Source organism: Trematomus bernacchii, unplaced genomic scaffold, assembly GCF_902827165.1.
Source record: "Trematomus bernacchii unplaced genomic scaffold, fTreBer1.1, whole genome shotgun sequence".
Lineage (NCBI taxonomy): Eukaryota > Metazoa > Chordata > Actinopteri > Perciformes > Nototheniidae > Trematomus > Trematomus bernacchii.
In genome coordinates, this window is record NW_022987517.1 from 291491 (window position 1) to 315415 (window position 23925).

General features: G+C 39.8%; 1 protein-coding gene across 3 annotated transcripts in view; it reads left to right on the plus strand.

Moving 5' to 3' along the window:
* Positions 1-23925, plus strand: part of LOC117471516 (protein MTSS 2-like) — an 86075-nt gene that overhangs the window by 43104 nt on the left and 19046 nt on the right. Inside the window, exons 4-12 of one of the 3 annotated variants that reach the window (XM_034116600.1) lie at positions 14139-14223; positions 15064-15155; positions 16006-16080; positions 17558-17566; positions 20059-20216; positions 21270-21377; positions 21478-21575; positions 22570-22855; positions 23317-23391. In XM_034116600.1, coding sequence (XP_033972491.1) covers positions 14139-14223; positions 15064-15155; positions 16006-16080; positions 17558-17566; positions 20059-20216; positions 21270-21377; positions 21478-21575; positions 22570-22855; positions 23317-23391 — 986 coding nt within the window. The remainder of the gene's footprint in view (positions 1-14138; positions 14224-15063; positions 15156-16005; positions 16081-17557; positions 17567-20058; positions 20217-21269; positions 21378-21477; positions 21576-22569; positions 22856-23316; positions 23392-23925) is intronic. The other 2 variants (XM_034116609.1, XM_034116617.1) reach the window with 2 other exon arrangements.

Sequence of the window (23925 nt, forward strand, 5' to 3'; positions counted from 1 at the left end):
ATTTCACTATTCTGAGGCTCTGAGCCCCATTTCTTTTCCTCACTGACGGCAAAAAAAGTCAGACATTATACAATTTAAAATAAAAACAATAATCGTGGCTTGATATTGAGTAAGAAAATGTTTTTATGAACCACACAGCTTCTGGTCTTCCAAGACCCGACCGGACAAAAAGACGTGTTGCAGGCACAAAACATACTACCAATAGAAATACATTGCTTTTAAAATCGTTCTGTGTGACACGAAAAAAAGGGGAAAATCGTGTTGGTGAACACGAATCAATAGATTACATTTATTTCGTGACTATTACATGAAATGTCGTGAGACTGGGTTGATCAAATTATGATCAACAGATGAATTGTTCAGGTCTGGATGTATTTTTTAGAGAAGTTGCCCTGGTTAAAAGGCTGAATCAGGGTAAAATTAATCTGAAATTATAATGTACTGTATGATAATGTTATGATATGGCTTAAAAAGGTTCCTGGTTGCATGATATATAATTCAGCATCGACATTGCAATGTGTGCAGTCACATAGCACGACATGTAATGAACTCAAACATGTCATGCTATAACTTTTTGCTGCTTGATACAAAGGGTAAACTTGCTTAGCTCTAACTTTCCATGACTAGTCTACAAAATAAGTATTTATAGAACCCCACTAGCTCATATTTAAGGGTTGTTGGATACTAAGAATGTGTTGCTAATGAGTAACATTGAGGCTCTGCACAAAAACAGCAAACTAGTACTCAGGATCCTTCTTGATCAATTAATAATACAACCAAAGCCTGCCGGAAATGAACAAGGCTCTGAAAAAATAACAGAAAAGTAAGAGTTGGTTGCAAAAGGAACACGTCAGCTGTATAGACACATTTTAGCGACGGAAAGGATCATGTTGACCGAAAAGATGGCACTGAAAGGTCATCATCTGGTGAAAATGTTTTGTGTTTTGTCACTGTAGACCCTCCATTCCGCTGAATTTGTGAGAAACCGTTCTGGCTGCATAGCACCTCCATTGAAGACAGACTGGATATCATTCTGAGAGACCAAATTGTGAAACCTCTCAGCTAGCTAAGATCAGGCCAGAATTGTTTATATAGCACTCTTTTTTTCTATCAACTTGCCTTTTGCTTAACAACACAGTGTTGATGGCAAACAGAGACAGGGAGACAGATCCAGAACAAAGCCTTTTAAGTCCCTCTGAACTCTACTTGCTTCCTTGCTTTGTATTTTTCCCCACAATTTCAGTGTAATGTAAGGGCGATCCGGCCTTTCTGGTTTCACTTTCTGAGTTGCTATTTTTAGCAGCAGAAACTGTCCCTTGCCAACAACCACCCAATTTTTGAGTAAATATGTCCTAGCTGTCTGGAGGCCTACAGTTCAGTTTGCCTCGGTCTCTGGGGATAGAGTGTGTATCTGAATTTCAGTTTGTATATTCGTGTGTGTTAGTGTGTAAGAGAGATTTAAAGCCTCTGTAATCAAAGCCAGAGAATGTGCATGCTTTCCCAGGCCCAGCTGACTCCACTCTAAACCATTACACCAGCACACTCACTGTACAGTATCCTGCGTCTTAATGCGTCCAATGTGCTGGCTACTTGTGTGTTCATGTGTGCGAGAAAGGAAGTTACAGGCAGTAGGCTTCGTCTATGGTGGTTTGGTGCTAATGGTTCTCTGTAATATTTATTTTTTATTTTTAAAAGTGATGAAAAATTACGAAGGGTATTCACCTTATAGCCTACTTTGCCTTCTCTAGGGCACTTCCAAATCGCCTTATTATGTGTAAGTACTTCCAGTTAAAGCATAACTTTTGCATGTCATTGCCAGTTTTATCAACCTTTACTTGCTAAATAAACAGTTTTGCAGGCAAGAAAGTAACTATTTTGATTACCAATATGTGATTACATTATCCAAAAAACGTATATTTGAGAATTGACAACAATGTTTGTAGCTGTGAGGAGCTGCTGGCTGTATGACTCACTCTCACTGCCAGAACGGTAGACACAGGTCTGCACTGCAAGTCTAACCATAGACTGTTAAATAATAATTACAATCTAAATTGCGAGACCCGCCCATTTGGCGATGGCTAGCTGGATAGCAAACATTCAATAGCTAGCTTGTTAGATGGGTAGCTAAGCTATGCTAGGTTACTATATAGCTAATGTTAGCTAGCTTGATTTACAGATAGATAGATAGATAGATAGATAGATAGATAGATAGATAGATAGATAGATAGATAGATAGATAGATAGATAGATAGATAGATAGATAGATAGATAGATAGATAGATAGATAGATAGATAGATAGATAGATAGATAGATAGATAGATAGATAGATAGATAGATAGATAGATAGATATAGGTAGATATAGGTAGATAGGTAGATAGATAGATAGATAAGCTTTAAACTGGAATTTGTAAAGGGTCAGGCCTAAGGTAAACAGAAAGAACAATATACTGTATATTGCATCCACCATCTTGTTTGATTTAATGACAGGCCAGAGAACAAAAATACTGCAGATGTCTTTAATTTGTGGCTCATATTTTGGTGACCAGTGATATGTGTGATGTTGAAACAGAAAGTTGAGAGCCTCACACAGGAAGAGGATATAAGTTGAGCTCTGTATAAGCAAGAAGAGAATTACTGTGCAGATTGAGTATACAGAGAACTCCTGAACCCCCCCCCCCCCCCCCCCCCTAAAACACCCCCTGCTGTTTTATGGCTTCTGTTCACTTTCAAGTCAGTGCTTTGAACTGTCAAATTGTTCGGTTATTCCCTTATGACAGGAAAGCACACTTCTCTCCCTGCAACAGCAGTCTGTGAGTATTAAAAAGATAAAGAGAAGAAAGTAAAGAGAAGCACAAAGATGGAAAACTATCGGTCAAGGTTACTTTTATCTTAACATACTGTACTGTTGCTCACCTTACTTCTCTATTGTCTTCTTCCAATAGGAGTTGTGATGTAGATCCTATTCTCAGACAGTATGTGTATATTTTATATTCTACCCTATTGCATAATCAATATGTTGATATAGTACGTTTCCTGTTTAATTAATCAAGAAACTAGTTAGGGCAAAATAAGAGCACCTACTGTCGTGGGATTTCTTTTTTAACATAACAGATATTTAGCTTCTGCTACCAGGATGACATACATTTAGTAGACATGTTTAAAATAGTAAGAAAACATCAAACATACATAGAAAATACATTTGTAACTTTCATCTAAAAAACAAAATGAAAGAAAGTACTACCTAAGAAGAACCTAAATGAAGAAAACTCATGATGTGCTAGTTCCTGTTAAGGCTAATAGAACTCTGAGACATTAATAGTAGAGAATCAGGGATGAATAAGCTATAATTCTTCACAGTTTAAGCTCCTGTACACTGAGACTGACAGGCAATTAGGCTCAGCTCTTATAAGACCAGAACGTATTTAGAAACCTTTGCAGGTTCTTTTGCTATTCGATAATTATTTTTAATTAAAGAGTCATCAAGCAATTGATTGGATTTCTCCACAAAATAAGAAGTGGATTATCTGTAAAGTAGAACACATGGATTTCTAGTTGTGGTTTTGTGTTCACTCTCAGTCCAGACATAAAATGACATTACCAAGAGAGAAATGTGTATGTCCAACTCACATAGTCTTTTTTTCTTCATAATTTACATTGAACCAAGAGTGTACTTAATATTTGAATAAAAATAGATAGGACAAAGGAAGAGATTATGTTTCCTGTGGCTGCACCACTTGTTGTGCACTGTTTGAGACGACACGGGTGGAAACTGACCGGCTGTGGTTGTACAGCTTCATCACAGCGGACGCTCTTCTAGGTCACAATCTCCAGGATGATGGGTTGCAGTTTATGTTAAACAGTAAATATCCTGGCTTAAGGGCAAAACATTTAAATGCAAAATATGACCAGTAAATGCTACTTTTGTCTCAGATTTTCTACATGCTACTATGTGTTATCAATCTTAGCCTTGAGAGCGTGTGTCAGTTACAGCTGTTATTGGCAAATGTATCCTCCTGTCACCATGGCAATAGCAGTTGGGTTGGAGAGATGTGTTCTGACAGGAAGTGACCTAGCCTTGACCTCAAAGGTCGAAGGTCAAAGCTGGAATGTTGTGGGATGTGTGTGTGTGTGAATGTCGATTTCTACTGTCTATTGAAAGGCAGTAGGAGTAGGGGAACACCGGTACAAATGTAACTCCTTTTAGATACATGTAATTTTAAAAGATAATTTAACAAAGATAAGCTAAAATCAACTTAATCAACATCTCACATGTGTGTCCTATCAATACCAATAAGTATGTTGTACAATTGTTGAACGACTCTGGTTTCATCTGGCTTTGAAACGATGATGTACATGGTATGTTAAAAAAAGGAATCTGAAAATGTCCAATGTTGATGGCAAACACAGTATGTTATTATAAATGTACATTTCAATTTTATAAAATGTTCTACAAAAACAGTATGAATTAGTGTCACACAGGAGAGCAGAGCAGCGTGAACCCGAGTGCAGGACACATTCATTAAAAAAAAAAAAACTTTATTTTTAGGTAAAACAAAGCAAGGCAAGGAGAGCAAAATGGAACAGAACGCTCTGATTAACAAAAAACAAGGATCTGACAAAGACCAACAGATAACCAGAATTGAAATAGATGCAGGACTAATCACAAGGACAACACACAGCTGGGCAGGAAAAACACAAGTGCACCAGGTGAACAGAATCATGTAATCAAACAGGAGGGAAAACACAGAGACAGGAAGTAAAAACAGACGTAACACAGGGCATGAGCACTTTTCAAAACAAAACAGGAAACACTGACAGATCTTGACTAGTAGAACAGTTACAAATTGAATATTACATAAAGAAAATTGGAAAATATTGCAGTAGGAAACAGTTTAAACTGATGTATAGTATGTGTTTCTGTATATAGGCATATTTGCCTAGGCTTGAAGAAAACCCCTGATTTAATTTTACTCAGAAACGTTTAAGCTGCGTTACTTTCGTTCTTAGTTACTTTCATTCTTAGTTACTTTCATACTGCATTTTTTTCTTTTTATTCACAGTTATTTATGTCATTCAAAACTTTCATTCTGCATATTTCCTTACAGGCTCACTCTTGTTCCTGTCCTCTTTTAGCTTGAAATATTTAAGCTGGTTTTCGGTTAGAGTTTGGACAAAACTATTTACAGTTACGTTATAACCAGGATAAATGTCTTTTTGCATATACAAATGGGAAAAAAACCATTTCAAAGAGAAGATAGTCTATTTATCAGGTAGCAGTGAATATAAAAGTAATAATGCTACAAAACCAGAGACACAGACATTATCCTAATGAAGGCAAACCATTTGGTAATGAAGGATGATGTAGTCGAGGAAAGTGTTTATAATTGTGATAGTGTTACTCAGACATTGTTTGACCATTTATTAATCCTGTTATCAAGATTGGTTCCCTTGTTCTAGTTGCAGATAGAGCTCAGCAGGGAGAACACCTCACATTCATCTTTTAAATTTGTTTGAGCACAAGGTCCAGTGTTTCCCACAGAATTTGATTCGATTTGTGGGGGCACCGCACCGCACTCCCCCCCCAGCAAGAAAAGCCAAAGGCCCCTTAACCTATTTGGGTGGCCCACGCATCCACCCCCCCCTCAAATAAGAAAATACATTCATGGCTACTGTAGACAACGTTCTTGTTGCTCTGTGTTGCGTTGTTAATGAGTGAGACACCGGAGTTCAGGGTCTGTGGGGTTTATTCTGCCAAAAATATAATTTACAATTTAGGCATTTAGCAGACGCCTTATTCCAAAGCGACTTACAATGACCAATTACAGGGACATTCTCCCTGGAGTAACTGAGGGCTAAGTGCCTTACTCAAGGACACACTAGTAGTGGTGTTCCAGGCGGGATTTGAACTCGCAACCTTCCGATCATCAGCCCACCTCACTATCCACAAAAATAAAAATAAAATATGTATATATTTTTTTATGAGATCCATTTGTGGCGTACGATATTTAATTGTGGGCGGCCCGCCACAAATAAATCAATGTATGGGAAACACTGAGGTCTTTACTTGTGGAGAAACCTTTCCTCCCCTTGCCTCTGATCTAAGCAGAAGGCAGACAGGTAAACACACTCACCGTGAGCTCATTTAAAATTGATGTACAGGCTGTAACAACACACAAGTCAACAGCTTTAGCCTTGGGATCTGTGATACGTTGCAACAGGGTTCAGATTCCCTGTATACTGGACATTATAAGATGTTCTAGCTGCTATAGTACCTTCTTTTAATCACGTCATTACCAAATATCTTCACTCACAATAATATTTGATCACCACCAAACTGTTCATTTCCATTATCGATGATAAACTTATGAGCCTTCTTCTTAATCAAACTCCTTCCAAACCACAGCCTCTTGCAGCTTGTTTTTTAAGTATAATGTTTCATGCTGTAATACATTCCTCCAGCATGCGGTATTTGAGGTTGGCTGCATACGATTCACCCTGGAACACACTTCAGAGTGTGTAGATGCTGTTGTATCAGAGACTGGTGGCTTGTTTTGGTGACGGTGACGGTCTGCTTCGTTGTCTGGGAAGGCACGACTTGGTTTCAAAGTGAGAGGAGAATCTAGGCCTCATGAATTATTCTGCTTTATCTGCTACTGCTGCAGTCTCTCTGCTGCATCTTCCTGTCATCCTCTCTTTAATCTGTCTCCTCGTCACCGCCTCCTTTGTCTCGCCCTGTGCGTCTATCTTTTGTCTCTAACTCTGCCGTCTTCTTATTGTTGCTGTGTCACCTCCGAGATGCTGGTGTCAGGGGAACAGAGGGGCGTTTTCCTGCAGACGTCTGTAACCTTGGCAACAGCAACCTCACCTGCTTAAGCATTAATCCTCTATCCTTGTTATGCCACAAGAGACACAAAAGCACCGTCATCCATGACTCCATTTTCCTCTTCTTCCTTATATCTTATTTTGTATCTTTTCTCATGCTGTCTTTCTCCTTTGATTCCTTGTTATCTGTCTTCAATGGTCATGTTATTGGTCAACGGGAGCCAGTGAAGTATTTCCTGCACTTTTAGCACGTTGTGTTACATGAAATATCTAAGAAATAATCAATCATTAAGATATTGGAATGAAAAACTCCTTGGATGAAGAAGAAGATATACTGTATTCATCCCTTACAGGGAAATGTCTTTCCCCACTCTGTTGTGTTTACACACACAGGGGAGGATATACATGCAGAAACACAGAGGATATACATGCAGAAACACAGAGGATATACATGCAGAAACACAGAGGATATACATGCAGAAACACAGAGGATATACATGCAGAAACACAGAGGATATACATGCAGAAACACAGAGGATATACATGCAGAAACACAGAGGATATACATGCAGAAACACAGAGGATGTACATGCACACACACAACCACATGCAGATAGGAGAAGTGGCAGAGCAGAGAGGCTGCCAGGTACCCGGCGCCAAGGGAGCAGTTTCGAGGTTAGGTGCCTTTCTCAAGGGCACCTCGGCAGTGGCCTTGGAGGTGAACTGGCACCTCTCCAGCTACCAGCTCACTCCATATTATGTTTTGTGGTCCGATCGGGACGTGAAGCAGCGACCCTTCGGTTCCAAGACCAAGTCCCTACAGACTGAGCCACTGCCGCCTCAAATGGTGGTCATATAGAAATAACATGTGTGCTACAAAGACGTTTTATTTAGATGTATTAATCAATTGGACTCCTTTTTACTTGCGTAACATAGTGACATCACTATGTAACAATCACGCTTCTATTGACTAGCACTCCAACACATTGTAGGTAATAAGCTAAGAGGCGGGACATCTCTAAGTGGTTGACCAATCACAACCAGCCAACCAGCTAACCAATCAGAGCAGACTGGGTTCTGGTTTCAGACAGAGGGTGAAAAGAGGTGCTGCAGCACAGGCAGTATGAGACAAATAAAGAGCTTTTTGAACATTGAAGCATGGAGACATGTCACAGACACCAAATACAAATATGAACCTGAACATTTGCAGAATTCCCCTCTTTAAAAGTGAAGCATATGTTGTGTATTTCCACAATATTTGGATCCGCAATTCATCAATGTCCCACACCTAAACTGGCTATATTCTGATCCCTAAGCCAGGTGCATATTGACTGAGCCCCTTTTTTCATTAGTAATGATTCGAGCCTCCCAGGAAACAGAAAATGTCTCTCTGGTATGATTTAATAATATAGATTCATCCTTCATTTCATTCAACACTCAAACTAACTGACTTGTTTTCTTATATAATGAAAGGTTGCTTCAAAGGTTCCGCTATGTCTTTGCAGTCATTGGCCTTCTTCACACTTGGATCACGCCTGAGAGGCATGTTAGCATTCCTTTCAACAGAATTGCTCCCACATCCCAGAAAACAGATGTGATTGTCATGGTTACAATGTGTCTAATGTTTATGGTTTGAAGCTATCAAAGTTGTGTATATGAGCAATTCTGAGGTTTTTAGTCTGGTTCTGTAATATCGTACGACACTGCGACAACTTTTTATTGGATGATTTATGTTAATTATAAACTGTATAAGAAGTGGACGTACTCACACTGACATCACCCAAGAGTCACGTTTCTGAATCGGACACTCTGAGTGGATGCAGTCACAGCCAATCGGATTCAGAGGGTTGCCTGTCAGTTCCGTTGTTTTGTGTACTGAAACGAGAGCTGGTATAATTCCACGGGCGAAAACAAAATAAAAGTTGGAATACGTTCTTTTAGTGTTTTAAAAGTAGACTGAGGTATGGCAAGGAAGTTTACAGCTGAGGCTTTGGAGCTGATTTTTCAAGGGGACGATGTCGACGAAAAATCAGACGAATCTGCTAAGCATGGCATGTGTGATTGTGGACAGGATCTGCCATGATATATATCATGTGTAGTCTTCAAAATTGGCAGCACAAAAAATGACAATTCCTGGCAAGAAAACGCCCATGGACACTGCCCAAAAGAATGGGCATAACTAATGAACAGAATAAGTTAGAATCTTTTAATCAGTTCTGATATAATGTTAATAAATGTGTGAATGTTTCTTTCAAAGTTATGGTTAGCAGTTATTTTTTATGAAATAAGTAAAAGATTCAAGCTCCGTTTTCTTATTTATGGGCAAATATTATAGTGTATATAAGTCTCTAATGAGTGACATATATCATTAGCTGAGGTTGTGCCGATTTCTGGGATGTGTAAAACTTGATTATAGTGTAAATAAATGACAATTTATAAGGCAAAACACAAAAATATACAAAAATAGAAATGTCCTATGTGGGTCTCAGAGGGTTAAAGCTTCATGTTAACATTACATTACATGTCACTTGTTAGACGCTTTTATCCAAAGCGACTTACATACTCAATACTGTGGGCAATACCCACAGGAGCAATTTGGGGTGAAGTGTCTTGCCCAGGGACACAACGACATGCTGACTGCAGTGGGGTTTGAACCTGTGACCCCCTAATCTGAACACCAACACTCAACCCACAGCACCACACGCCTCCTTAACATGTTAACATGAATGCATCAGTTTGTGTGTGTGTCTTTATGTGTACATTCTATTAAATTATATCCTTTTCCGATGGATGTCATTTAATAATCTGAAAGGTCCATCTAATCGTAAACAGTCTCAGAATATCTAACCTGGATAAAACTTTTGATCTTTTCTCCAAACATGTGAATGAAGACTAAACTCATAACCACACTCACACATAAGCATGCATGCCCATGCTGTATATATTTGTCAGGTCTATTGGAGATATTTGAGGGGGTGGTCATCACTGCCGTTCACTTTTGTAGTTGCAAGTTTGCTTGCATTGCACAGCCAATGAGGATAGAGAAGCTGACGAATCCCTCTGCAAGATCATAGATAATAGTTGCCATGGAGATGCACTGGTGGGAAGGCCACAGATGCCCCAGGCAAAGAGAGAGAGGGAGCATGTTATCATTAGAGAGCAGACTGTTTAAAAGAGGCTCATTGAGATTCCCTGGGAAAGCAACAGTATACCAAAGCATATACAGTATATGTGTTTGCCATTTTCAATAAGAGGGTATCTGAAATCACTCTGGAATATGGTGGTCCCTGGGCAGCCCTGCATCTGTGCTGAAGGGAAATGTTTTTAGATGATTATTGTGAATGTGACATTCTAACATGTCTTATAATTATTGAGATTTAAAGAACAGCTGTTAGACATTTTCTTGCATTTCTATTTTCTATGTTTCGATGTTTGTGTGTGTTTGTCTGGCGTGTTGGTGGATTTTTCCGTACCCCACTCTCTCTGCGTTGATACCTCTTGTGGTTTTGACAGTGAAGTTACTGTGTGTGTGTGTGTGTGTGTGTGTGTGTGTGTGTGTGTGTGTGTGTGTGTGTGTGTGTGTGTGTGTGTGTGTGTGTGTGTGTGTGTGTGTGTGTGTATGTGTGTGTGTGTGTGTGTGTGTGCGTGTGTGTGATTTTGAGTACTTAATTCTCTCTCTTGCAGTGAAGTTCAGACATTCATTTCCGTAGCTGCAGACAATTTGACATTAGCAACAAACATTTGGATTCCCTCCTTAGCAACAGGCCAAGATTTGCGCTGTCATGGAAACCGTAACAAACCTGTCACTGAAGATGGTTGCTAGGTGACGTGGGAGAATTATGACTTTGCCATTCTCTGGGCAGACTTCCACAACATTCAATCCAGTCATTTTTTAAACATCATGTGTGTTATTACAGGTAGCCTGCTTCCTTATCTGCACCAGTATTATACAAAATGGAAATGTGACGTCACAAACAGCAAGTCGGCCATCTTTGATGACTCGTTGACTAACAATTGCGGCAGAAGAAGTAGCAGTAACCCTTTTAATTTAAACTTTTAAACAAGGTCATTAGGCACTGTTGCATTGGTACACAAATAAATAAAGGACCATGGGTATACGTTTCATTCGTTTCGAGCATGGAAAGTTTACCAAATGACCAGGTAGCCATCATTAGCAAGAGACGCCGCATGCGTTGGGTGGCAGCCATTTTATGACTGCTTAATGTCAAAATGAATCGCTGAACTACAGTTAAACAGACCATTAATAAAGGAATGACAATTCAAACATGGAATAAGGTAGTAGTCAATTAATTATGCATGATAAGCCATTGTTTTGTTAGCATTCTTGTGCTACCTTTGTCCAGATATTTGTTTTGTTGTCATTGAGCAATAGATTTAAAGGCCCTTAATACCCACTTTTCAGCAATTTAGACATGAGCTTCAAAGATGTACAATTTTTCAATTGCTGACTGGTGTATAGGCACCAACTCCATATAACAGAGAGGCGCAGAAAAGTTACGATTCTTTGAACAAGAATTTCATGAACAATTACCCATTTTATGCTCATGTCGACAAGGATATTTATTTGGTACATACTTTATTTATTTACGATGTCGAACAGTTCACATATGACTGAGAGCTGATAGATATTTGTGGATCCTGCCGTTGCTATGGACGCCTTTCTTCAAAGATGGCAGTGCCGCCCCAGAATGCAACATTTCCCTTTTCTCTATTGATATTCTAAATAGCACACCACTTGGTTGAACAGAGTCAACGCTAAACTTACTTATATGACAAAAGTAGCTTACTTGTTAGTACAATTGATGTTTTGCAATGGATGAGTACCATGTATATGCGATACAACATTATACCTTATACTACTTCTGTGAAACTACAGCACTAGTGTATTGTTCAGTACCTTGATCGGGTGGGTCCCTCTTACAAACACATACATAAACACATGTATTTTCACTGGGAGCTCTGCAGCCAGGAAGCACATCAAAAGCAGGAAAGAGAGAGTGAATCAAATCAAAGTTTATTTATAAAGCACATTTAAAAGCGATTTTTGGTCGGGCCAAATGAGGGGGACAGGAAGGAAAAGTCATATTTCCCAGGAGGGAGTCCCTCCTTCTCTTTAAAAGGTGGTCACTTTTCCTTTTTGGGGGCTGTTCCTGTCCTTTTGTGTTCCAATAAATTTGATGCAAATTAACACTGACTTACACACATAAAACAAGCACAGTAGCTGTATTCCAGATGTGAGAAGCGTGTGTTCTGTGCCGCCCCTCATCTAAGTTGTTGATCTCCCGTGGAGTCTGAGAGGCATGGTAATAACAGACAAACAGGAAGAGAACCATCATAAACGACAAGATCAAACACACACAACACACACAGACACACACACTTGGCTGTAACTGCAGTCCCATGTTCCTCTCGCCAGCAGTGAGCTCATTAAAATGTGTGAGGCGACCCCTCTCGTCTTCATGTTGTTTCTCATCTCTTCCTCTCTCATTTAATTCCTAATGTTCCTTTTCCTAGGATACAAAATATCACACAATCTTCTTATCAGCTGTATTACGTTGCTTCATTCTTTCTCTACATCAACTTCAAAATGTGCTTATTGATTTAGGATTAGATTCCACCGTCAACACACAGTACAAAATACTGCAACTGATCGGCATGCACGGACGGCATAAAAGTGTGTGTGTGTGTGTGTGTGTGTGTGTGTGTGTGTGTGTGTGTGTGTGTGTGTGTGTGTGTGTGTGTGTGTGTGTGTGTGTGTGTGTGTGTGTGTGTGTGTTGATGTGTGTGTTTGGGGGAGGGTGGCTCTGCTTTAATGAATGGTTGCCGGGTAAAACAGGAGGTGTGAGGGAGGAATTTGTTAATTATGAATGGAGCACTTCTCTGTGGATGTGAACAACACACAGAGTAAGTGTGTGTGTGTGTGTGTGTGTGTGTGTGTGTGTGTGTGTGTGTGTGTGTGTGTGTGTGTGTGTGTGTGTGTGTGTGTGTGTGTGTGTGTGTGTGTGTGTGTGTGTGTGTGTGGTTTTACATTTGTCAGTGTATGGGTATGCACTGACTTGTAGGGAAATAACATTTCATATGAATTACCAGTATTTGTTTTTCAAAATCTACTGTAGGAGATTATGCAAATGATATCCATTTTCAGGTCGTTTAGAATGAGAGCATTTGAACTGTCATTCTAAACGTCTTGATAATTGAAGTGGAGTCTATTGACCAATCAGAATTGAGTATTCAACCAAGCCATGTAATATTTTGTAGTAAATACAAATAGCTTAGAATAAATGCTATTTTTTTCATATTTAGGAAGTACTTGGACATGATCAACAGTATTTGGTCTGATGATGTCACAAAGTTCTTCTAATTTATTCTGTAAGAGTATATAAAGAACGTTGACAGTTTCATTGTTTGTGGTCACTGGTGGTCACTGTAGCTGTTATATTTATACGGGATTTGTTGAATGGATCAACTCCTTTTTTTCAAACACAGATTTTTTTGCAGTTTTGGAAGAAAATATTAATCTGGTGCATAACATTTTGGAATAACAACTTTCTTCACTCTGCAATCCCTGCATTGGACTATGTAAGCCTGTCTAAGCTCTCCTGATAAACAGTGTCTCTTGAGGAAATCCCATTTGGCTGCTGTTTAATCTGAATGTTCCAGTGTGTACATTTCAGCAGTGATGATATACTATATAAGCCTTACCTCTGGTGGAAAGCCTTTATGTGCACATCATCAGAGTGAAGCTCTCATCCCATTTTTCTTGTGGGTTCTCCACCTGCACAGCAGCAGTGTCAGTTTGGAGCACCTTGTTTGGAAGTTAACAGTCTCTGCCATCATTTAAACTGACTTAAACTTCAGGGTCAGCTTTTTCCACACAGACCTGCTCTCTCTTAAAATAGACTTGTGTTTACAGTTGCAGGTTAGCTGCTCACAAATCTGGGTCCCTGGGCGCTTGGGCTCTCGCACAAACACACTCACGAGACACCACTTTATTTGGATGAGGCAGGCAGTGTTTGTAGTATCTACGAAGCAGATCAGGGTCTAGTGTAAATACTGGCTGAATGTAAAAGGATACTTGGTAGTTGCTCATCTGTTTGAAGGATACATTGTTTTTCACCAGCATTTACTTTACAAAGCACACAAATAGCTGCAATGTAAATATTGAATGTGGCTTTGTGTTTTTTCTGTGGAACAAAATCGGGTTGTAAATGTGCAATGAAACTCTTAGGTAGCATCTTTTTGTGTGTATGTGCATGTGTATCATCATATGAACATGGCTTTTTGTGTTTCTAGGGGCGACCAGAGACATTGGTTCAGCTCTAACCAGGATGTGCATGAGGCATCGCAGCATTGAGGCCAAACTGCGCCAGTTCACCAAGTAAGATACATTTCTTTCCTTCTCACTTTTTATCTCCTTGTTTACCTCCTAAATTTGCTTCCTTTCCTTTCTTTGAAGACCTTACACTGTAGTCCATCAAGGCTTTTCAGAAGTCTAAGAGAACTCATCCAATGCTGACCTTTTATTTTGTGTTATGATTGGGCCAAAGCTTGGGGAGGTTCTTTGTCAGATGTATGGCTTCCATTAGGATCATTGCTCTGTCTGTACTAATTACAAATCACTGTACAGTAGGTGACTCCAACCATTGACCCATAACACATACCACTCTGGAAACCTCACCAACAGTCTGTTTACAACCATCATTTGCTTGTTCCTCTATTCTCTATCCTCTGTTATGACTTTTCCACAGCACAAACTATTATATTGATGGTGATGATAATGACGATGTTGATCTATAACCATGGTAATGACTGGGGTCTCTATTTTCCAATGCACTAATGTGCCACCATTGTGTACATTTTGCACGTTGACAGAAATATGTGTATGGATCTCATTCCAGAAACTTGGTGCTTGGTGCTTGGTCGTCAGAATACGATGTTGCTACTGTTTACACCAAAGCTTTTCCTTATACTGTCTGGGTGGAAGATGCATTGCACACATGTTAAGTTGATAGTAAAGCATATAGCATTGAGATATACGTGATGCAGACCATAGCAAACTTTCGTAACTCACCACATAGAAAGTATAACTGAAGTCAGACTCTTGTCAAGACACCACACAATACAAGTACTTGTCCTAGGACTGTTTTGATTGAAACAAAGCAGCAGTTATTAATGTTGTGTTTGAACTGTCTCTCAATCTCTTCAATGTATTTCACAGTGCTTTGATGGAGAGTCTGATCAATCCTCTCCAGGATAAGATTGAGGATTGGAAGAAGACAGCCACCCAGCTGGATAAAGATCATGCCAAAGGTACACACTGCTCACAGGTTATGATGCTAATTCATGACATCATTGCACAAATAGCATCCACCCAACTGAAGTTGCTTTATATATTGTATAAAAGTGTGTGATGTCTTGTAAGGTGCTGCTCTGTGGCTTACTAGTATTTTTAGGGTTAGGGTTATTTGACCGTTTATCAGCAGAAATACAAAAATACTTATAACCTGATTCAAGAGCAGAGATTGCCCTTCTAGTTTAAATGTTTGAAGGTTGGTTGGAAGTGAAGTATACTGTATTCAGACAGTAGATTCCTTATTCATCAATTATCCAGAACAATCACGTTATTCAACTAAGAGTCTCATTAAGATTAAACATGTATTTTACAAGAGTCCTGGTCAAGATACATGAGTATTGGTCAAAACTCTAAAGTCACATGGAGTGGAAGGTCTAGGGTTAGGGTTAAGTCGCACTTTACTAATACCATTGTTGTAAAAGAAAAAAGCCTAAATAACTGATAAATAAATACCTGGTTTTGAGCATTTCATTTCAAACCTTTATTTAACCAGATTGGTCCCATTGAGATCATAGATCTCTTTTTCAAGGGAGACCTGCAAAGAATTATTAGCCAAGGTTGTTTATTATAATGTTATTATTATAATGTTATAATAATGTTTAATCGTTTGGTCCATTCAAGTTTTACAAAGTCCAAGGCTATGATTTGACTGTAATCTCTAAGGATCAGTATGTTTTGCTCTAACCAATGCAAAGTCTTTACCAGTTAGCTCTTGGCTTCATAGCTTCTGTAAGCAAGATAATATGAGTTCACACAGAGGGCTTTACATTCCTGCTACTAAAGCATCTCTGTTCGTCCCGTCTCCAGAGTACAAGAGGTCACGCCACGAGATCAAGAAGAAGTCATCTGACACCATGAAGCTGCAGAAGAAGGCCCGTAAAGGTAACGGTCAGCAGGAGAGCTCCGGCTCCTCTCACATTCAACAGGAAGTCACATTGTAGAGCTCAATCTGTTTTATTGCAAGCTTACAAAGACCACATCAATTATCTTCTGTCAATGGTGTTTATGTGTTGCTCCTATACTTTGTTTGTGGACACTGAGTTCATTAATACATCTGTTATCTCTTTGATGGTGTCACTGTTGCTAATGAATGGTAAATCCACACCAACAACAATATTCCCTTGGCCAAAAATCCAAAATGATGATTTATGGTTTGTATCTGATATGGATGCATGATACATTAACAAAAGAACAGACAACATACAGTGATTGCATTCAGTGCCAACACACACACACACACACACACACACACACACACACACACACACACACACACACACACACACACACACACACACACACACACACACACACACACACACACACACACACACACACACACACACACACACACACACACACACACACACACACACACACACACACACACAGAGAATGAGTCATTCACCGAGGTCAAGAACCGTAGCCTTTCTGCAGCACATAACAAAAGCTGTAGGTTTACAATGACATCTAGTGGTGATCAGTGGTATTGCAGGTCTTCTCTTATTTGTCCTGAAACACTTCACTTAATGATGAAACAACCAATGATAAGTATGTTTTTCTGGACCAGCTTTCATTTAGTTGCCAGGCAGATCAATACACAAATGCATTATGTCTGTAATGTACATTTCATAATGTCTTTCTGTTTAATACATTAGTCTTTCGGTTAATAGAGCTCTAGGACTGAAACTATGCGCATCCTAAGATATTTAAAAAAATGTAATGATTGAAATGTGATACATATCTTAGTGGAATTATTATTAGTATCATTATTATTAGTAGTAGTAATAATAATGTATTTCTATATTATTTTATATATTTTTTATTTATTAAGTAAAGGCAAAAGTAACACATAAATGACAGAAATAGAAACCTTAAATCCAGATAACTTCTTGATTGAGCTTTAAAAATATGTATTTTACCAAACAGAATCATTGTATGTATCATCTAAGGACCATTTTCATCCGGAACCCCTAGAATTGTTTAATGCAACATTTAATAAATCAAATGTGATACATTAAATAAAATATGTGTCAATAGAAAAACATTGAATAATGCAACATTTGCTGAAACTGACAGGATAATAGCTCAGTTATGTTTGTATGTTTGCTGATGCTTGGTTCATGTATTATTTCTGGATGTTTTGAGTTGTGTTATTTTGCTCTAACCTGTGGCTCTGTGGCTGTCTTGATGGCTTCCTTTTATACTAACCCTAACAATGAGTTCTGCTCTGTCTGCTCTCTCTCCCCCCTTTCTCTTTCCTTATTTTGCTTCCTTTTTGCCCCCCCCCCCCCCCACGCCCCCCACGCTACCGTCTCGCTGTCTCTCCCTCCCTGTGGTGTTTGTCCCCCTGTAATAGAGATCCAGGGTAAGTATCGCTCGCTACAGATCTGCTGCATTATCTCCTGTTTAACCCACATTCAGACTGTTCCTGCAGATTACCTTACTAGCATGTGTGTCGTGTAACAGTTTGTGGTTATCATTACTTTAGAGATACAAGGGGTGATCAAAAAGGTTCTTTGTATATTAGGGAATTGTTTACAACATGGAAAAGCCATAGAAGTTGACTTCAGGTGACAAAGAGAGCAATGGACATGGGCTGGATTAACTGACCATGGGTCAACATAAATAAGTCTATGGTTACATGAATAAGCATGATTTAATAACACAGAATCAGAATCAGTTTTATTACCAAGTAGGTTTACACATATGAGGAATTTGCTTTGGTATATGTGGTGCATACAAAGACACAGAAAGAAGAATACGTAACAAAATAAAATACAATAAAAATTGGATACATTTAAATATAAACCAAAATAACAAAAGCCTTGAATCTTTATTTTATCACTGGGCCTCAAAATCCGGAAACAAGACCAATCCAAACCCCCGCTCACCCATTTAACCCTAAAACATATTACTCGAGCTGTCCACCTCCATGTATTTACAAGTTGAAGAAAAGGGTTGAGAAAATTAAACTTGATTAAAACGAACCCATAAAACAACCTGGTTCATGTAATTAAAACTCCTGAAACACATTCACTTTCACCAATATGTTTCTCTTCAAAGTTGGGTCTTTATTTTAATTCCTTTATTATTTAACCTTCATTAAACCAGGAATGTTTCATCAAGGTTATAAGAAAGAAATCAAGGGATACCTGGCTGAGACGTGCAGCAGCACAAATGAAAAGAGAAAGGGAAACAAAAATGAAAAGGAACCAATTATCACACATATGTTAAAGAAGCAGTTTTGTTACAAGTTGAATTTAATAAAACATTGACTAAAATAAATCAGCCTTTTACAATTTTTTGTATTTTGGATGTAACACATAGCAAGATCAATGAAATAATATCTTCCTGCAACACATTCTATACTCAGAATACACAAATGCACTTTTTTCTCTATGGGCTTTTTGGGACATAAAGAAGTCCATCATTATTCTGTGATGAGGATACAAAGGTATTATTGCAGCAGACCAATCATTTCATTAAATACATTCCCTTTTAGAGAACCAACATATGTTAACAGCCTGAAACAACTGATGATGAATATATCCTTTCAGTGCCGGATCAGTTAGATATTTTTCAGAAGTATAAATTGCATGAGTACGGCAGAAATACCTGAAAGGACATAAAGTATGCTGCGAAACTGTGGACAGCTGCGGAGCACACAGCTATGATTTAATGACTACAGACAGGGATTTGCAGACCAACCCATGTTTGGTAAGTGCATTCCATTGTGCAGTTACCGTAGCCTATGAGTAGAACAATACAAAAATAAGAAATATTATAACAACAAAGCACTCTTTATGGCCCCTGAGCTCCATGTAATGCACATTCATATTAAAAGTTAACTTCTTGAAAACATATGTGAAAGCAGCTACCATGACTTTTTAGCAAACTACTGTAGTTGCAACACATGAGTTTTAAAGGGCTTTTTTTATTCTGGTGACAGACAGAGTTCAGCTTCTACAGTTTTTTGAGTTATGCAATCTTCTTCTCTGACTTCTGCATGACTTCTGCTATTATCTTTGTAGTCACACCGCAGGCTTTCATTTTGCTCTCATGCTGCCACTCGTCTCTTGTCCTCTCTTTCACTGCATGTTGTGACACTACAAATATATATTTCATGGCTGACTTTCAATGGATTGCACTAGTTTTTGTTAACAGTAGGTAGGATTGAGATGTTTTACACCATACTTATCCACTTATGTGTCATTTTCTGTCATCAATGAATTTCTGTGCAATCACAGCAAGTGACATTTTTAGGAAGAAACACATCGTTTGTGTTTTGGCTCTGTGTTGTTATTACGGGAGATGTGCACACTCTCACACATTATGTGTGCACATAGCTTTTTTTATGGATACATTTAGACTCTAGTCTTAGTTACAACAAAAAACACAGGCCGTTGTAGACTTGTAGGCCTATACATCATGTTTTACCAAGGTTATTCAAAGCTCTAATTATTGAAGTGAAAGGGCTCTCATAACCCACCATATGTTATTATGCCAGCACCAAACAGGGGACACACAAAGTTAGCGGCCAGCTACATGTGATATTTAGCAGTTGGTGGAAATCAAAACAAAGCTGATAGACAGCGGTATGGATTCCATGTAACTTTTATAAGCATTGGATTAAAATATCAAACAAGATGTTGCTGCTTACCTTGTTTCCCTGTGTTCGGTATGCTATGGTGACATTTCCTACACACACCTTCCACTTGCATTGTTTGCAACATCATCTTCTTTCCTACTACTTCACCCACATCCAAAAACCTCTCTTCTCCCGTCTTCTACCCTCATCTTCCCACTGAGCTGCTGGTTTCAATCTCTTCTATATCATATGTGTTTCCCCCCCTGCAGGGCGAGTGGACCTGCAGCCCCAGCTGGACAGTGCCATGCAGGATGTGACTGACATGTGTCTGCTGATGGAGGAGATGGAGAAGCAGGCAGTGCGCCGCGCCCTAGTGGAGGAGAGGGGGCGCTTCTGCACATTCATCGGCTTCCTGCAGCCTGTTGTGGTGAGTGGGGGGGGGGGGGGGGGGGGGGCTATAGTCTAAAGCTCCTTACACACCAAACTGACACCAAAGAACACGTCCCGACAGAACGTCGCCTCACGTCGCCTCACGTCTCCTGCGTCTTGGCCATGTGTCGCACTGGAACACACCGCAAATACTTCAGCCGACGGCCAAGTTGCACGTACGAACTGCACATGCGTGAGTGGCAATAACTCTCCTTACCAGCAGGCGGCGGTAGTGTGTATTCGTCATTCAAAAGAGGCAACAACCGGAAGACAGACTGCGTGATAACCGAGAGAAGAAGAACAGACTGCGTGATATAAACAAACAACAGATAGCGTCTGGGTTCCATTTTCACTCTACAGCGAGAAGCTCATGGGGCTTTCCCGAACCTGTGTCGAGAGCTGGAGTTAAATGAAATCTCAGATTTGCCTTCTTAATAGTTTGTTTGGGTCCCTCACTTCCGTTTCGCTTCTCATGCACTGATTCGCTAGCTGAACAGCCAATCAGATTGATTTCTTTAGCCGACGGCCTACCGATTCAACATGTCGAATCGGCAGCGGAAGGTGTCGGCACGGCCGAAAAGACACGACGGTGCAGTACACACCAATCTGAGTAGGGCGACAGAACGCTCATCGACGGCCCGACATCTATCGACGCCGAAAATCGGCTCGGTGTGAAAGGACCTTAATAGTTGCTGAGCAGCAGAGAGAGATTGGGGTTGAGTGCCTTGCTCAAAGTAAATGAGGCTTGTGTGATCCAGAAATACTAAAAGTTACACTTTACACATATTCCACTGGGAGGCAACATACTGCAATTCATCTCACACAGGTGTGTGTTAGTCTCCCATGGTAACAGTGGATGTGACAGTTACACATTTTCACACTTTTCACAAGGATTGTGGCCAAAAACATCACGGTAAATTAAATGATGATGCATCAAAGTTGCACTGTGGTTTCTACCGAATTCCTTTTGAATTTTCCTTTGTATTCTTCCTTGAACTCATGAGTGTTTTTTTACTTTACAAGCGCAGTGCATTTCAATCATGTTTTATAGAATGGAGAGATTGCCATGCTGGGAGAGATCACACACCTCCAGGCCATCATTGATGACCTCACTGTGCTGACAACTGATCCTCACAAACTGCCGCCAGCTAGTGAACAGGTAACACACACACAGACACACAAACAAACACACGTGCGTGCTGGAAGGAAAGAAACTAATGAGATTAAAACCTCTCTCTCTCTCTCTCTCTCTCTCACAGGTGATAAAGGACCTTAAGGGGTCGGATTACAGCTGGTCCTATCAGACCCCCCCCTCATCCCCCAGCAGCTCCTGCTCCCGCAAGAGCAGCATGTGCAGGTACTCACACAAACACACATATGTACACACATACACTACCAACATCTTATGGTTGCTCGATAATACTTTTTTGTAAAGAAAGAGGAGCCTCCCTGTTTGTGTTTTACTGTGCTATTGTCTATGTGTCAGTACATCATTACTGTGTGTCCAGTTATCATCACTCTTAATGGGATTCTACATAAACCACAAACCACCTTCAGACACAGAAACAATCTTCTAAAAAGTGGACAAATTATATTTAATTTGCCACAAATAGCAGATATCATCAGCATACGCGCATATCTGCTTTTCTTAGGGGTTAAAATGCGTGCAAATTCACAATTCAAAATGAATAATACAAGAAGAATACTGTAAACTAAGCAATGTGTTTCTGTAGTTCTTTGTCTGAAAAACATCACTGTATACGTCTCTCTGTCAGTTTATGCATGTAGTCGCAGGCAAAGCTCAGAAGCATGCAAGTTCACAGCCTTTTGCCTGCAGTGTTTAGTGTGTGTGTGTTTTCCCTGGATCCTCATGAGCTTACACACTCTCTCTCCCACCCCTCTCGCCCTTTCTCTCCCCCCTTTTCCCTCACTATAACCATCACTCTCTGACTGTACTTGTATTTTTCTCCCTTTTTTCGATTTGTGTCGTTTGTCTGTGTGCACTCGTGTGATCTGCCCTCTTTCTCTTGGATCCCTGGTTTCCTTTCTTTTCTGGGGTCTTTTTACTGTGACTGACTTAAATTTGCCATCTCATCGCTAACATTCTAAATCAACGACTACTCCTCAACTTCACCGATCAACCACCACCACAAAATCCTCCTATCACCAATTCATCATCTTTCCCAATAACCAAACCCTTCCTAAACCCTCACTTTAATCATGCTCTCCACTAAATACTGTCCTTACTGCACAATGGCACCCATCACCTTCCTCACATCCTCCCCTCACACTCCTCACCCTTCCCTCAATCCACCCTCCTCTGCACCTTACCCTCCCAACTCCCACTGCAGCAGCGTCAACAGCGCCCACAGTAGTGCCTCCCGTTCATCAGGGGGAGGCGGTGGTGGTGGTTTTGGTGGAGGCGGTGGAGGCTCCCAGCCCCACTCACCCACCTCATCCTCCTCCTCCTCCTCCTATCGCTACCGCAGCAACCTGCCGCATCAACCCCCACCACCGGGGGGCATAGCGGCACACCGCCTCAGCAGCGTCTCCTCCCACGACTCGGGATTCGTGTCCCAGGATGCAAACATCTACTCCAAGCCCCCCTCACCCATGCCCTCGGACATCACTAGCCAGGTAAGCCAAAATACACACATAATATGCTATCTTAAAATGCCTTGTCTTCAATATACTTCCACACAATCATACAAAGACGAAGCAGGACATCAGGTTGCAGACATTAGAAACAAATTATTAAAGATTCTCTGTTTTGCTTTTTGGGGTTTTCCCTTCCCTGTAGTGTGTTATACTGTATAGGTTTTTGTAAATGGTCTGCTAAGGCTGAATCCCAAAGTTCCCTCCTGGGGGAGTTCCTCTTAAAATGTTGGGGTTCAGTCATGAATTGGAATAGCATAAAAACATCAGGATTTTACTTTCTATAATGGACTTATTTTGGAAATCTACCGGAATGATCTCACCTAACTGGCATTTGGGAAAAACATATATATTCAGGCTTCACAGATGCAACGCTCACACTGACTCATTGAGTCTTGGCAAATCATTACTATGTTTTCTGCTTTTTTGTTGTTTTGCTGTAGAAGTCGTCCAGCTCAGCATCGTCAGAGGCCTCAGAAACGTGCCAATCAGTCAGTGAATGCAGCTCCCCCACCACTGTGAGTACTCCCATTCAAACTGTACAATAGGCAGTCATCAGCGTAACACTCAATCCAAATGAAAGTGATTTAAGTATGGCAGAAATAGAATAAAACCGGTAATTTTGTTATCAATTTATCCTTGTAATCAGAGCTTTACATTTGTGTTTTTCATAACAAAAACTAAAACATCCCTTAAATAATTTTACCCCTTATGTTTGATTACATTGTTTGAACATTAAAAGAGTTATTGGTGTGTTCATCTATCTGTGAACTGCCTCCAATATACTGTTTTATTCCTACATTTTTGGCATCACAGTTAGATGAATTAGTTGTGATTAGACAATTTAATTTGTTACACCCTCCATCCACAGCGTGTCAAAGCTGTGATGTATGCATGTCAGAGGACACTGCCATCTGTTCAGCAAAAAAGTTAGCAAATATGTCTCTTAGTGGTATCATAAATCCAACAGCTTGAAGTTGTAACTTTCTTCAACGACAACTTTTTTTTACGGTGGCAGTGATGAACATAAACTAAAAATTATTTCTAGTATA